The sequence below is a fragment of the Lycorma delicatula genome, chromosome 3 (genome assembly GCF_047948215.1).
Source record: "Lycorma delicatula isolate Av1 chromosome 3, ASM4794821v1, whole genome shotgun sequence".
NCBI lineage: Eukaryota > Metazoa > Arthropoda > Insecta > Hemiptera > Fulgoridae > Lycorma > Lycorma delicatula.
This window is the reverse complement of record NC_134457.1, coordinates 120,077,669-120,093,090: the sequence shown is the minus strand read 5'-3', so window position 1 is coordinate 120,093,090 and position 15,422 is coordinate 120,077,669. Positions and strand designations below refer to the sequence as shown.

Genomic DNA, 15,422 nt, shown 5'->3' with positions numbered 1-15,422 from the left:
CTCACAGTTCAACTTTTACATTTAACTGAAAAAGTATGGCATCATACTTAAATCAAACACATAGTAATACGAAAGAATAGTACGCATACTACTAATAAAAAAATACAAGAAATAACATTAAAAACTTAGCTATTATAAAAATTAATACGAAAACAGGTGTTTCTGTGGTTGTCTATTTCTAAACATTTTTATTAAAAAAAAAAAAAATAAGCATGTCAGCATTTTTTGGTTTCAGCCTCCTTCTTTCTGAAAGAAAAGCAGGAAAGAGTTTTTTCCTGCTTTGGAAAAAACTCTTTCAGATGATACAGAGGTTCCAGGAATGTGTAAATATTTAGTAACTAATATTAGCAATTGTGGGAACATCGTTTTATGTTTCATCCAAAATGTTGTACAGCTCACGTGCCTGTCCTCATATGGTTGCTCAAAATATTGCCTCAGAGTAATTAAAGAGTTTCTAGATTTCACTTTTTAAAATTTCTTGAACCTTACCATATAAAATATTCCATAAAACCAATCTCTTTTGATGTTTATTAGACTTTCTTCCATCCAGTTCTTCAGCTATTGACTGCTGCTGTTCTTCGTCTGGTTTTAATAAGAAAGACAATTCATATGTCAATGAATTACCGCATCTTTTAAGTTGTTGTCATTTCCAAAAGCAGCTTTTTAATAAAATGCTTAAATGCAATAATCTTTCTTTTTTCCACATTTCCCAAGTGGCTGCTAATCCCAGACATTAACTTTTTTTAACTTTTTGCCTATAGAAGAAATCAGTTTTCTGATTAACTACATGCACAATTCCTCTCAACGGGAATGTAATCTTTGATAAGGTGGGATAATTTTTGGCAATGTCTCAGATTTCATAAGATCAAATGATTTAAGTAAATTTACACATTCAGTTAGAATATTCCTTTGAACATTTGTTATGGATTGTGGACTTTTCAGCAATGATGCAAGTATAGCTGACAGGGGTTGCTTCAGTTCTATTAACCTTTCAAACATCAGAAGCATTAAATTCCACCTTGTAACAACACCAGCATTTAATTTTAATTCTTTTCTCCCCATTTGTGACTGTAGTCTTAATTTATCAGCTCAACTACACTATGCTTGAAATGCGATACAATATTTCTATATGTTTTAATTAAATCTGGTAGCCCATCATATTGTGAAATCCCATCATTTACTACTAGATTAAGCATATGAGCTACACATGTAATATTAGGGAGATCTAAAATTTTTATGGAACATTTCATATTAGCGGCCCTGTTTAAAAACATTGCCACGATTTTATTACTACATGGAAAACCTATTTTAATTTTTTAGCTAAATACTGGCTTGTATGATTTTCATGCAATTGTTTTGTATATAAAACGAAGTTCTAGTTAAAAAAAAAAGATAAATTGCGGTCAGAAAAGAATCATATTTCGTGATGTCCTATCATCTACTGTTATAGAGAAATAAAAAATTTTATCTATGTTTTTAAGTATTGATTTTACATTTATATAAATATTTGGCATAATAAAATCCATTAATTTTTTTCTGCTCGGCAAGGTATAGCATGGAGCGAGTTCTTTTAAACTCTTCTTCGTCTACAAGACAGGGGCTTTAAATCTCTTTGAAAATCATTTCTGCCACTAAATTATCAATTTTATTAACTTTTTTTACAGACAAATCTTTAGATTTGTTTTGCAGGAATGACTGGGATAAATTTTCAGAAGATATGGAAGATGATATAGGTAATTGAAGATATACAGATATTGACTTGGATGCCATGGACTGATTACACTCAGTGTTTGCAATCTTTGAATGCTTTTCTGAAGAGCTGAGCTCTCCCATAGCATTGAAATATTGTGATATATTTGGTATAATAACAGTTATTCATCTTAAAAAAAAAATAAACTGTAACAGGACAGACAGCAACTCATCAACAACTACGAGGCAGTTAAACTAACTCAAAATTACAAAAATTATTTAATAATTTTAAATAAAATAATCATAAGTAAAATTATTTTACTGGATCAAATAAATTACACCGAAAAATATTATAAAATAAGAATGAGTTCAGTTTTTTAAATAATTTCAATTCAGCAACTTTTTATAATTTTACGACTTTTTATTTATGTGAATAAAAAGAAACTGTGGTGGAATATTAATAATGGGAGGGAACGATTTATTTGTAATTAACTGCACAATGAAAGCCAGCGTCATCTGAGTTGTGTATGGGTGCACTTTATTTATTATTTACTGTTCCTGACTAATGACTAATATTAGTAGAATAATTAAGTCTTTGAATAACAGTATTATTTACATTGGTTGCGTGTTCCATTCGACTTGAAAAAGCGATTTGACTAATATTAGTCCAAGTAGTCTGTGGTCCCATGCCTAATATGATTTAAGAAAAAACATAACTAATCTCAGAGCTATTGACAGTTTATGACGTTGTATGTTTTAAATACTTCTACTTAAAATGGTGCTCCATCCTGTCCAGCATATCATTATATAAACACAAATTGCAGGTGTTGTATCACTTTGTACATATCCTAAGATCTAGTGTCCTTTCACTGCTTTAATAATGAAAACTGAAGGGTTTCATAATGAATAGGTAATAACAAGGCAATTTGGTATCATTTTGATAAAAAAAATAAGCACTTTTTATGGAAGAATTTATATTCACCTGAAAGCTTGGATTTTATTTACAATCTATAAATTTCCACCTACATTAAGCACTTGTTATATCATGTGATCAATTTTGCATTCCAGTTTCATAAATTCTCCCGCCTCAAAAAATAACCACGGCAGTATTAAAGTAAGAAATCTTCAATTTAGAGGCTAGCATGCTAGCCATCACCAATCTTGTGTAAAAGATTTTTGTTGAAGTTTTTTTTTAAGACATCATTATGTCCAGATCCTGGCCACTGGCCAAATCTGCTCTAAACGTATACCTCTCTTCTTATCCTGTTACCTTTTTTCTTCTTTTCGTTCTCCCATTTTTTCCTGTTTAGTGTACACAGTTTTCAAATTCCTTTAATCATTTATCCCTTTGTCTCCTTTCTGGAACTTCCGTCTCAGGCACTTCTGGAGGAAATTCTTCTTTTTATACTTTCTTAATTATGCATCTTAAAATCAGTTATTTTTACAAAAACTGGGTTTTTTAATTTGAAAAAACAAATCATCAATAGAATATTTTTAACCTTATGACATGTTTGACAATGCTAAATTTTTTCCTTCAGTCATTAGGCTTACTGTCCAGCCACTGTATAGTAAACAAAATTCCCAAGTCAGTCTGCAGACAGGCTCCTATTGGATACCAAGTATGTCAGGCTCTTCAAGGTTTAGAATCCTTAGCACAAAAAACCTAGTAGGATTGCCTAGATGGCCACAGAACTGGCCATGAGGAAGAAGGGATCAAGGGTAAGGAAGAGGTGTGGAAGGTAAAAAGTATGATCTTTTCGCTGATTGGCTTCAACAGCACGTGGCATTTACTAATTTTATGGTGCCCTGAAAAGGCCCATTTTTGTCATCAATTGGCTTCAACAGCTTGTTGTAGATGCTAACCTTATGGTAGTCCTGAGAAGGGCTGTTGTCGTCGACTAGCTTCGACGTTTCGTATTTCATAACCTTGTGGGGCCCTGAAAAGGGCTGTTTTTTGCGTTAGCTGTTAGGTCCGGAAGCTGGTCTCTGGTGAAGTCAGGAGTTGTGGCTCATCCACTGAAGTCTGATCGGGCTTTCCCTCAGTGGCAGTGGTGACCCCCACAGCCCCGCACTGTTGAGTCTGTGTTGGTTGTCCTTCACTGGCGCAGCTGAGGTGGTTCTCCCCAAGGAATCCTACACTGAGCCGGCTCCCATGGCTGAGTCCACCAGCCAAGGCGATTGAAGCTGGAATGGGAAGGCAGCGTCCGCATCCAGCGGTAGTGATGCTTGTATCAGTGCGACTGTATACTGTGAGCCATTTCTCATCTTGTGTTCGGCCATCGATATTAAATTAGGCATATAAGTGGTAACAATCTATTTACCATAGTAACTTACTTTCCAATGACCAATAGTACATAATTATCAACAATTTTTAAAATCTAACTTCAATAACTCATGTGTGCAAGTTCCCAAATGTAGTATGTTTCATTCATACTACAGGCTAGAATTCTTCTAAGCAACACTGATTTCACAAGGTTTTTACATGAAATTTGTTATCACTCAGGGAGAAGTGTTTAAGTATTATATATACAAGTTTACAAAGGTTTTTTGATTTTAATACACCTCAATAATAAACCCAGTATTATTACTTGTGTAAGTGGCTCTACATAAAGGATTTTTGCCAGCCTGTACATGTATATATATCGACTACAACCCTATTATCTTTCTATCTTCTTTTTTCTTTTGAAAGTAGCTGGTGCTTCTATGCCTTGGTACAAGACAGATTAATTCATATTTAAAACTATTTATATGATTCTTTCTACGATGGTCATTCAAATGTAAATTGGGATTTTGCTTTGCAGACTGAGGAAGAACAGTGAATGTGGTGGGGTGCTGTGGTAATTATTTGGATTTGTGTGGAGTGGTGGAAAAACAGGGAGGGGACACTGATCATGGCCAAGAAATGCTTATCAGCTGGAAAAATTCAGGCAACTGTATTTCTGGACTCAAAAGGTGTACTGCTGATTTGATTTACTGCACAAATGAAGGATGAAGGTAAACTGATGAAAGATACTAAATAAATGTGGTATACTACTGCCAATTGTTGGATGATGATCCAACTAGGCTGCTGATCACAACAAATGATGCCAGCCCAACCAATTCGCAACGTTTTCCTTCTCAACACATGGCTACATAGGGCAGCTTATTCATGATAAACTTACTAACATTCATTGGACACATTTTGAATACCCAATGTACAGTTCAAACTTGCCACTATTTCCTTTACACATTTTGGTTTGCTGAAAGAAGCTTTAGGAGGAGAATGATTCAAAGATGATGCTGCAGTCAAGCATTATGAGCAGAATTGGTTGTTAGGCAGTCATCTTATTTTTTTTTTTAATGAGGGTATCAGGAAGTTAAGATAACTTCCTAATCTCCACCAGATAGGATCTGGTGGAAAATGTATTTCTGTTGAAGGAAATAATATAGAAAAATAATGTAATTTATTTGTAATCTTATCTAATAACAATAAAACTATGTAAACAAATTCAGGTTTATATTTAAATTTCCCTTGTATACAACATTTTTAACCAGGTAGACAATAAAACATATATAATTACTTAGTCTGCTGTAGGCATCCTTGAAACTTTTCTCAAAAATATGCATTCTTAAAGGATACTTGAAACCAGAGCTGAGGAAATGACCACGACAGAATCCTTGCAATCGATGCATCAACCAATCAGGAACAATAAACTTGACGGATAAAATTTTTTGATTTTCACCTCTGTTTATAGCAAGTACCTGTCACAATATACTACAAAGTTTGGTTATAAAAACAAATCTTATATTATATACAAACATAAGAGTATTTATCAGTCTGGCAGAGTTACCATATCTGGCCACACCAAAATAACAGGCTTAATATAAACTGCCGATTTATATACGATTTTTGAATCTATGGAATGATCATCAATTATAAAATACTATAATAGGTAATACATTACCATTGTTACATGCAACTGACAATTGTCATGATTTCTAATATTTCTAGATTAATCCCTATATTTATTAAGGTATGTTTGTGTACTGAGGTGAGTACAGTGATAATAGGCATACTGCATCATTAATTCTCCCTTTTGCCCTATGAGCACTAGTGTCAAAGCGCTGTCACATTGAAATTCCTCCTTTAGTACTCCAGGAGCAAATATAAGATTATGGCATTTTTGACACGTACCATCTTCGATCCGTCAACATCTTGGAGTTCTACTGTTGCTGCTGTCTACCATCTTCGAATTTCCCTTTTTCCCTCGCAGGGCTGTCAAAATAGTTATTTTTTTACACATTTAATATTATCTGAATACTTCAAAATTTGGTATTACTAGATCATAAACAGTTAATGACCCCCCATGCTTTGCAAGGGTCACTCGCATCTTTTATATCTAAAGAACAACGATAAATAATATGTTTAATAAGTTATTGTATGTGTGTATACCACAGAGTATGAATAAGATGGTGGTGGGGAAATGCAATCACATAATAATGGGGGGGGGGGAGAATAAATAAAATGGTAGTTTCTGAATTCTCTTATCAAGTGTAGATGTTTTAAAAAGTTCTTTTCAGAATTACAGCACAACACACACACACACACACACACACAAGTGCATGCACACAAAAAATTTAAAGCCTTATGTGGTAATGGTCGGTTAATGGTGTATGTAGTTTTTCTTTCATTACATTAGTCAATGCCTTCCATTTGGTTAACCAAATAGTCTGCACTAGAAATCTGATGGCAGATCCATCTTTGACAAACTGTAGCGTGATTTGGTGAAGAAAGTGTTTGCACATTTACACACACACAAACTTACTATACACACAATCTCTAAAAATATTCAAAAACAATAAGCTTTGTATACGTATAATGTCTTTTTTTTATTGAAACTACATTACATAAATGGTGGGCACGCTGCTTAGTGTGACAGAAAGAAAACAGATGGGTGTGGTCTTGATGTGCAACATAATGTTATACCTAATTCCAGAAGTTATCATTAGATGTCACAGTGCATAGTGGGTTAGGCGTGGCACTGATACACTTATGATGTAACAGTTTATGTATGGCTACTGTGTTAGTTTCAGAAGCCACTGTTTGATGTTGAAGTGCATTATGTAGTGGTATGATAGCAAAACATCTTAATCTTGAGATGTTCTGTCGTACACCAAATCAAATGGTAGACATTGATGCTATCATTCTGCCTTCTGGACACGGGCCTTGACTGGAACCTCATCAATTCCTGCCTGCAACAGTCTCAACAATCAGGATTGTCCTTGGGTAAGTCTATATTTTTTACACACACACACACACACACACACAGTTGGATAGACAGAGATATAATTGTTTAATATATTTTTTAATTTATTTATTTTTCTTATTTAATAATTATTTATTTTTCAAATCATATGTTTAACAACATTCATACTCTTGCAATAACATATACACATACGTAAGTATTATTTAAATTTTATATTTATTCAACTGTGAGTGAAAGTTGCTGAAAACCAAAATCGCTGATGTAATACAAATAATCACCTAATGAAATAAACAAGTAGTAGTCATAGTGATATCAATTTTATTGACATTGGCATAATCTGTCTCATGGCTTCATTCAAGTCAGGATTTGTAGAGATAGTACATGTCCTGTGTGTCTGTGAACTCTCGGTGCACAGGACTCAACTAACACCTCATCCATCAATCGCCACTTACCAGTGCAGCAACCAAAACAATCAAGTTCATCCTTATGTAAGACTATCTTATTCATATTCTCTTTGATGCACACAAAAACTTATTAAACATATTGTTTATCATTGTTCTTTAGATATAAAAGATGTGATCCTTGTGAAGTATTGGTAGTTTATACATTATAAAATAGCTTTATGTTAGTCTTCAACCTACTAACACATACTCATTTGTATCGTGAAAATCTGATGAATTGTTGCGGATTTATTATAAGAGAACCACCCCGATGTTACATGTTGATGGCAGGTAAGACTTTTTCTAAAGGGGGTCAAAAAATTTTTTCAAAGCACTAGGACTGACAATTTTTGAGATATTTGCAATTTCTGAAACATTTAACAAAGTGAACTTCCAATGCATGGGCCTTGACTGGAACCTTATCACCTGGTGCAGTGGCCACAACGACCAGGATTGTCGTTGGTACATCTTTGAAATTTTGAATAATTAAACAATTAGTAGTTAAATGTAAAAAATAATTAGTTTGGCAACCCTAAGAGGGAAAGGTAATTTCCCACAGGGAAAAGGGAAAATTCCAGGATGGCAGACAGCAACACATGCTAAAGATGTTGGTGAATGTCACGTGTTCAAAATGTTAAAATCCTATATGCTACTGTAGAAGAGGAGAGGGAAATCCAATATGGCGGCTGCAATCCTATTGGCCACTTGTGAGGGGGAGGGAAAATCCAAGATGGTGGTGTTATGACACTACTGACCCTTTGGGCTAATAGGGAGAACAGGTGATGCACTACACCTATTACTAAGGTGATTAACAATATTCAAAAATTCTTTTATTTTTATTATACTCTTTAATGTATAAAAATCATATTTTAAGGACTTAATTTAGCTTTACCAATATGTATTTTCTTATGATTATTATAAATAATCTTATTTGAATAAAGTAAAATTGCACTAATCTATACCCCGGTCATCCAGATCGCTGGACAATCCAGACCTATCTGATCTTTACAAGTCATAAAGAAGTTTCTGAAAACACACATTTGAAGGAAAAAGAGAGTAGACTTTTTAATGCATCAATAAAATGAATAATTACTTTTGTTTTTTGATTAGGCCTATGAGGTATTACTGTAATATATTATGCTATTCTGTATTTATGGCTGTAAGTCATTAGCCAAAATAAACATTCCATATTTATATTTACTTGTGCACTGGTTTTCAACAATTTTTGATCTCAGTTGAATTTGATCATTCTTAGTCATAGTTTCATTATGTATATGTTACAGTAGTTAAATTGGTATAGCTTTTTTGTTTGCTCATTTGTATTGGTATTCTTGTGTGTGCTTATTTGTGTTTCTGAAATGAAAAATGGCGACAAAAAGAAAGAGGAATGCATGCGCTTAACCATGTTGACAAAGGGGAAGTTTAAAAATATAGCCCTTGAATTAGAAGTTGCGAAGCAAACAGTTTCTGATTGGAAAGAAATAGAGAGGACATTGAAAACGTTTGTGCTAATGACTGCTTGGGAAATACAGCAACAATAAAAAATCAAAACACGAGCATTTGGATAAAGCTTTGTATATGTGGTTTTGTCAGGAATATGGACAAGGGGTTCCAATCTCAGGCCTGTTACTGCAATCAAAAGCTTTGACTCTCAATAAAAAATTAGGAGGTCAACCATCATTTACAGCTAGTGATGGTTGGTTAGCAAGGTGGAAAGAACAAAATGGTATACGCCTATTAAACATCTGAGGTTAAAGTCTTTCTAGCGACAGTCTAGCTAGTGGAAAGTTATAAAAAAATATGTTAAGTTAATTGCTGAAGAAAATTTAATTGCTGTACAAATATTTAATGCAGACGAGACTGGTATATTTTTTAGAATGTTACTGCAAAAACAATGGTCTCAAAACTTGAATCTTTAACAAAAGGCTGTACATCTAGTAAAGAAAGACTGATACTTCTGCTATTCAAAATTAAAATTGCCTTTATTAGTTATAAGGAATTCTACTAGACCGTGTGCACTAAAAAATATTAACATGAATGCTCTTCCAGCTAAGTACATGTCCCAAAAATCAGCTAGGATGATTTCAGATATTAAAAATTGGTTTCACTACACATTTGTTCCTTCAATCACTAAATATTTGAGAGAAAAAGGATTAGAAGAAAAGATAGTTTCATTCATTGACAATGCTGCATGTCATCCAGCAGAAGAACAGCTGAGATCTGGTAATGTTTACATCAAATTTCTACCACCAAATGTAAGTGGCAAGGCGTTAAAAAAGCTTTGAAGAGGTGATACAGGAAGAAATTGATAACTTCAGTGTTTGAAAAACAAGAAGCTAATACAGAACAATACATTTTTTATAGAAATTCTTAAAACAATCAATGTAAAGGACAGTGATTTATTTTTGTGTTGCAGCTTGGAATGAAATTACCAAACTGACTCTAATCAAAATCTGAAAAAAATTATTTGGCCAGATGTCCCAATGGAAGAACCACTCATTTTGTCGAATTTAACTGACAAAGACAGCGACACTGACAAAAACTTTCTTCAGTTATTTCAGAAATTGGAAGGCTGTTTAATAGTAAATAATGAAGACATTCTTCTGTGGGTAACATGCAATAATAGCATTGGGAATGATATCTTGAATGAAGATGAGATTGTGAAGGCTTGTTGGCATCATCTTTGCAAATTAAACAAAATGACAGCTCAGATGAAGAAATTGTAGAAAATGTAACTTGCTCAAATCATTCTGAATCTGTGGAAATGTTGGCATGATTATCTATTTTGAGAGACCAAAAGACAAATCGTCTAACAAACACACTAGTAAGTATTTTTTTTTGTGACAAACAGTAATTTAAAACAACGTTCTTGCCATTATTTTACAATTTTGTTCTTTTAGATGGTAAAATTGGTAATTAAAATTACAACAGACCTAGTAGTTAATATTGTTTAATTACATAGTGGATGCAATCAATAAAGGGTTCAGTACAAACATCTATTTCATATACTTTATGACTTATGCATATGAATTTTTTCCTCACAAATCACTTTTATACCTAGAATGACCCATCATATTGGAAATTATTGAACTGATAAATTCCAAGATCCTTTTATTTGAATTTTGGACTCCTCTTAATGTTCTAATACATAAAACAAGTAACTGTTAAATGACAATGTAGAGATGCAACAAAATCACCATTGCTGCAATTATATGTGTATAGAGAACATTTATAGTATTTATAGCATGATATTGTATGACAAGTATCCCTGCTAATGATAATTACTGAGATTTAATTGAGACTAATTTGTATTAAATAAAACCATGATCTGCACATCAAAGTGAATATTACACATACCTTTTATTAAGTCATATGTACAAAGAAGTACACTATTAATCGAAATAGCCAAGCAGTAAAATTATTTATAACCTTTAAATTACCACTTTTCTTTTCTAGTAAGTAAAATATTGTCACTAAGAAATTAAAAAAATACCAGTTAGTTTTTTCAACTGGGTTTAAAATGATATTACACGTGAGAAATAGACATGACATTTTAACACTGTTCATGTGAGTTTTTGGAAGGAGAGGAAAAAATTGTTGTTATGAACAGGAAAACGTTAAAATAAAATACTAAAAATGAATTTCACTGTACTAGTCAGTTAAATCTTCTCAACACTCTCATTTGTAAATTCTCAATTTTATTTGTTTCTTCATTATCCTCTAATAGGAGATTCTTAATCACCAAAATTAAGAAAAATATGAAGTGATTAATTTAAAGGATGAATCTAAAAAGTAAATGTAAAGAGAATGGTACAGTTTAACTATGTTTAATAGATGGGATGTAATGTATAGTTTACCTGGATTTATGAAAACCCTTATCATTCAACAACATACATGTCAAAGGTTCTTGCACTGGATATGTTATTAAACAAGAATTAACAAAATTTAAAAATTCTCAAAGGATTAAAGTCTATATAAAACTGAATAATTACCTGATGGGGTCTAATATATCTAACTGATGTGCTGAAATTAAAATAATTTTGATATTTTCCTTCTAAATCTTCCTTATTTTGATTAGAGTTTTCATTTTTTACCTTCTTATCCTTGTTTTTACCGTTAACCTTAGATTTCTCAGATGTACCACCAGCAGCTCTTGATTTAGTTTCAATACGTATATGAGCATCTTTTTGCCTAAACATAAATATTAATTAATTGGTAAAAAACCACAGAAATAAAATTTAACAGTTATAAAGTGATTAAACACTAAAATTTTCACTAACAACTATATATTTGTGATTAAATTTTATTATACATTCATATAATATGTTATTATCTAGCCTTAGAGACTATTCCATTTTTTTAAAAATAATTAAAATTAACATACAAAACAGACATAAAAAAATTAATATTACTGAATAGTTTACAAAAGTTAATCTATAATTTCAGGAACTACTTAATAAATTTGAAAAATTCATTCAATGATTTCAACCTTACTTCTTAATATGAAATATTTATGGGAAAATATTATCTCAGTTTACAATTTTCAAATGATTCCTCCTGCGCATAGTATAAGTAATAAAAATTGTATTTGGCGCCCATGAGTTTATAATCTTCTTTTTTTGGAGCAATATTTATAGCTTCTGTGAGTCATGGAAGTGCAGGATTACCATCAAGGTGACACTGGGTATTACTCTTCGTTAACACAAAATTTTCATGTTAACAGAAACTAAATCTTTTTTGTGATGTTTTGTCAATAATTTCATCTTTTCAAAAATTAAAGTTTGTTTGAGGATTTAAACTGATATAATGCGTAACTGATATTTAATCTTTCAAGAATAAATATCTTCTCATACAGTAAATAATTTCCTCAAATTACACCAGAATTTAAATGGTATACGAGGTCTGTAAATAAAGTAATGAGACTGGTTCAGAAAACCATTTTTTTTGCAATCCAATTATACATCACCTTTGAAATAGTTCCCTTGGGAAGCCACACAAAGCTTCAAACGGTTTTCCCACTTCATAGGAGTGTTGGAACTCAGAAATTGGAATATGCTGCAGATGGCTGTTTACATCTTTTTTTTGTTTTCTAGTGTTCCAAAATGTTTAAAGTTGGAACGGGAAAAAGTCACAGGGACTCAAGTCAGCTGAATAAGGTGGTTGAGGAACTACAGGAATGTTTTTCTTTATCAAAAGCTCATTAATTGAGAGTACAATGTGAAAAGGTGCATTGTCATGATGCAGCATCCAGTTGTTTTTAATGCTGGTGACATGCGGGCAGCCTTTTTTTGCAGTTTTTCAAGAATTTCTCTGTAAACATATTGATTTACAGTTTATCCTGTAGGCAAAAAACTCCATATGGACAATGCCATTACTATCAAAGAAACAAATTAGCATGGTTTTGATTTGGTCATTTTTGGGATGTGGTGAGTTTTAAGTGTGCCATTCCTTGCTCTGGCGTTTTGTTTCTGGATCATGCTCAAGTATCCAAGATTCATCACCAGTAATAACATTTTTTAGAAAATCGGGATCAGTTTCAATTCGCCCTAGAAGATCATTGCACACTTCCACATTGAGGGTTTTTGGGACCAATTTTGTACACAATTTTTTGATGTCCAATTCATTTGTCAAAATTTGATGGACTATGGTACAATACAAATTCAATTGTTCTGCAATCATTCTGACAGTTAATCGCTGGTTGTACCATATCAAATCTCTGATTTGCTCAACATTGTCGTAACTTTTGATGTTAACGGTTTTCCAGAGCGTGGATCATCCACAACTGATTCCTGGCCATCTGAAAATGCTTTAAACCACCTAAAAACTTGGACTCATGACAGACCGGATCTCTACATGCCCTTTTCAATTTTTAAAAAGTTTCAATACCATTTTCACAGAGTTTAACACAAAACTTGATTGCACAATGTTGCTCATAAATAGTATCAGTCATTTTTGTAATGCACAACTAAAACTTGTTTCATGAAAAGTTTTTTCATCTCACGTGACAACAATAAACTAAAAATATTAATACTTAATATAAATTATCTGTCCATATAACCATGTTTACTAGTAACTTTACAGTGTTCAGTGTTGCCACTTTGGCTGCCAAAAAAACCAGTCTCATTACAATATTTACAGACTTTGTGTGTGTGTATATATATATATACATATATATAAATTTAAAGAACTTGATCAACCTAAGTACAGAATAATACGTAAAGTAGGATGACACTTACCTTATCACATATACAAAAACGTTTTTGCGAATTTCTCACATCCTCAGTTGTAATCCATTTTTTCAAAATTTTCATGTCAAATTACACATTTCACATAAACATTATCAAGAATAATAAACATTTTTTCTCTTTTAATAGAATAAAAACCTTGTTACAATTTTTTAAAATATAAATTATAATAATCAATAATTTCAAGTTAAATATTGAAATTAAAATTAAATATTTTTTAAGATTTAAAATAAAAAATTAAACATTAAAAGTTAAAGATTATTAAATAAATAATAAATCAATAGGTTAAAATAAAGTAAATATGCAAGTGGTCTGGCTAGCCAATGTTACATTACTGTACAGATTTGAAATAGATTGAATTAATTCATTAACAATGTCTATAAAAAAGTGCTGCTACCTAGTGCAGCATTTATAATTGTGTCATCTTCATACTGTGTAGGTTGATCAGATTCAATCTACTTTTATATTTATATAAACGTAATCTCTCTAAAATGTCTATACCACTATTATTTGCATTCATATTATTTTTTTTGATTCCTAATATTTCCAAATTTGTTTGAATAAAAGATATTGAATATTTATTACTAATAAGATGGTCAGAAACATTAGAGAAACCCAACTTCCTCTATTTTTATAATATCAAAAATGTTCAGAAAATCTAGTTTTGAAAGATCTAATAGTTTTCCTACATAAATATGTGATCAGTCATTATATTTTATTTCATAAATTCCATCTAAATTGTACAAACCATGTGAATCAGTATGCTTACTGTTTTTTAAATGTTTTATTTTATGGTTATTTGTCTGATATGCAGGTTTAAATTTATTTTTATCATAAACCTTTGTTATATTCTCACCAATGTTATCAGTATTTACATATTTAAAATATATATTGTCAATTTTTTGTGTCATTTATTGCTATTAATAAACATGGATTATTGTTAATTTTTGTTATTTGTTTTTTGTATACATTATCAAGTAAAGATTCACTATAACATTATATATAGCAATTTTGTTTATTTAATAATTTCTATTAGTTATTATAATGTGTATAGTAAATCATAATTGTATTTTGGTACTTATAATTTATTAAATTAATTTTATATTTAATTTGAGTTGCTATTTTTGTTCCTTCTAAATAAATTATTTAAGGGTAATTAATTGTAATTATAAGAGATTTTTGTGTGTGCTATCTCTCAATATCCTTGTCGTTCGACAAGGATATTGAGATATGTGACAATAAATATGAATTTATAATTAAACATCAAAGCAATGTATAATAATTAATAATAGTAATAAAATTAAAGTATTCACTTACTGGCTGTTTTTATAATACATAACATTAGTGCTTTTGTGGTGCACACCGTCAAGTAACTTTATTAATTTTTTTATATCAGTACTTTGTCTACAAGTATTATTGTGTTGTGGCAAGTCTGAATAATAGGACTCACCATCTTTTTAAATTAGAACAATTGATTTTACTTACTTTCAAAAGCAATAAATAAACATATATAAATATAAAGTTACTGTTTAGTACTTCATAATCAATTTAGTAATTTCCAATCTAAATTTAAACTGAAGTAATGCTTAAAACAAAACTAAAACAGTAGATAAAGTAACGATAAACAAACCTAAACTTATTTCTGCTACTAAATAAATGTGTAACTTTATCCTTAATCTGATAAACTTTATTAAACTATAACAAATTATTAGATTAATTGATCCTTTTTTTTAATAATATAAAAAAATGCACAGATTGTAAAATAAATCATTCATAAATGACTAAATCAAAAAATTGAATTC

At 31.2% G+C, this 15,422-nt stretch overlaps 1 protein-coding gene across 3 annotated transcripts in view; it reads right to left on the bottom strand.

Annotated features, from left to right (window-relative positions):
- Positions 1 to 15,422, bottom strand: part of LOC142321945 (S1 RNA-binding domain-containing protein 1) — a 71,660-nt gene that overhangs the window by 38,659 nt on the left and 17,579 nt on the right. For all 3 annotated transcript variants that reach the window (XM_075360478.1, XM_075360479.1, XM_075360480.1), the window contains exons 6-7: positions 11,368 to 11,566; positions 5,250 to 5,430 (exon numbers count right to left, since the gene is read on the bottom strand). In XM_075360478.1, the coding sequence (XP_075216593.1) occupies positions 5,250 to 5,430; positions 11,368 to 11,566 (380 nt within the window). The remainder of the gene's footprint in view (positions 1 to 5,249; positions 5,431 to 11,367; positions 11,567 to 15,422) is intronic.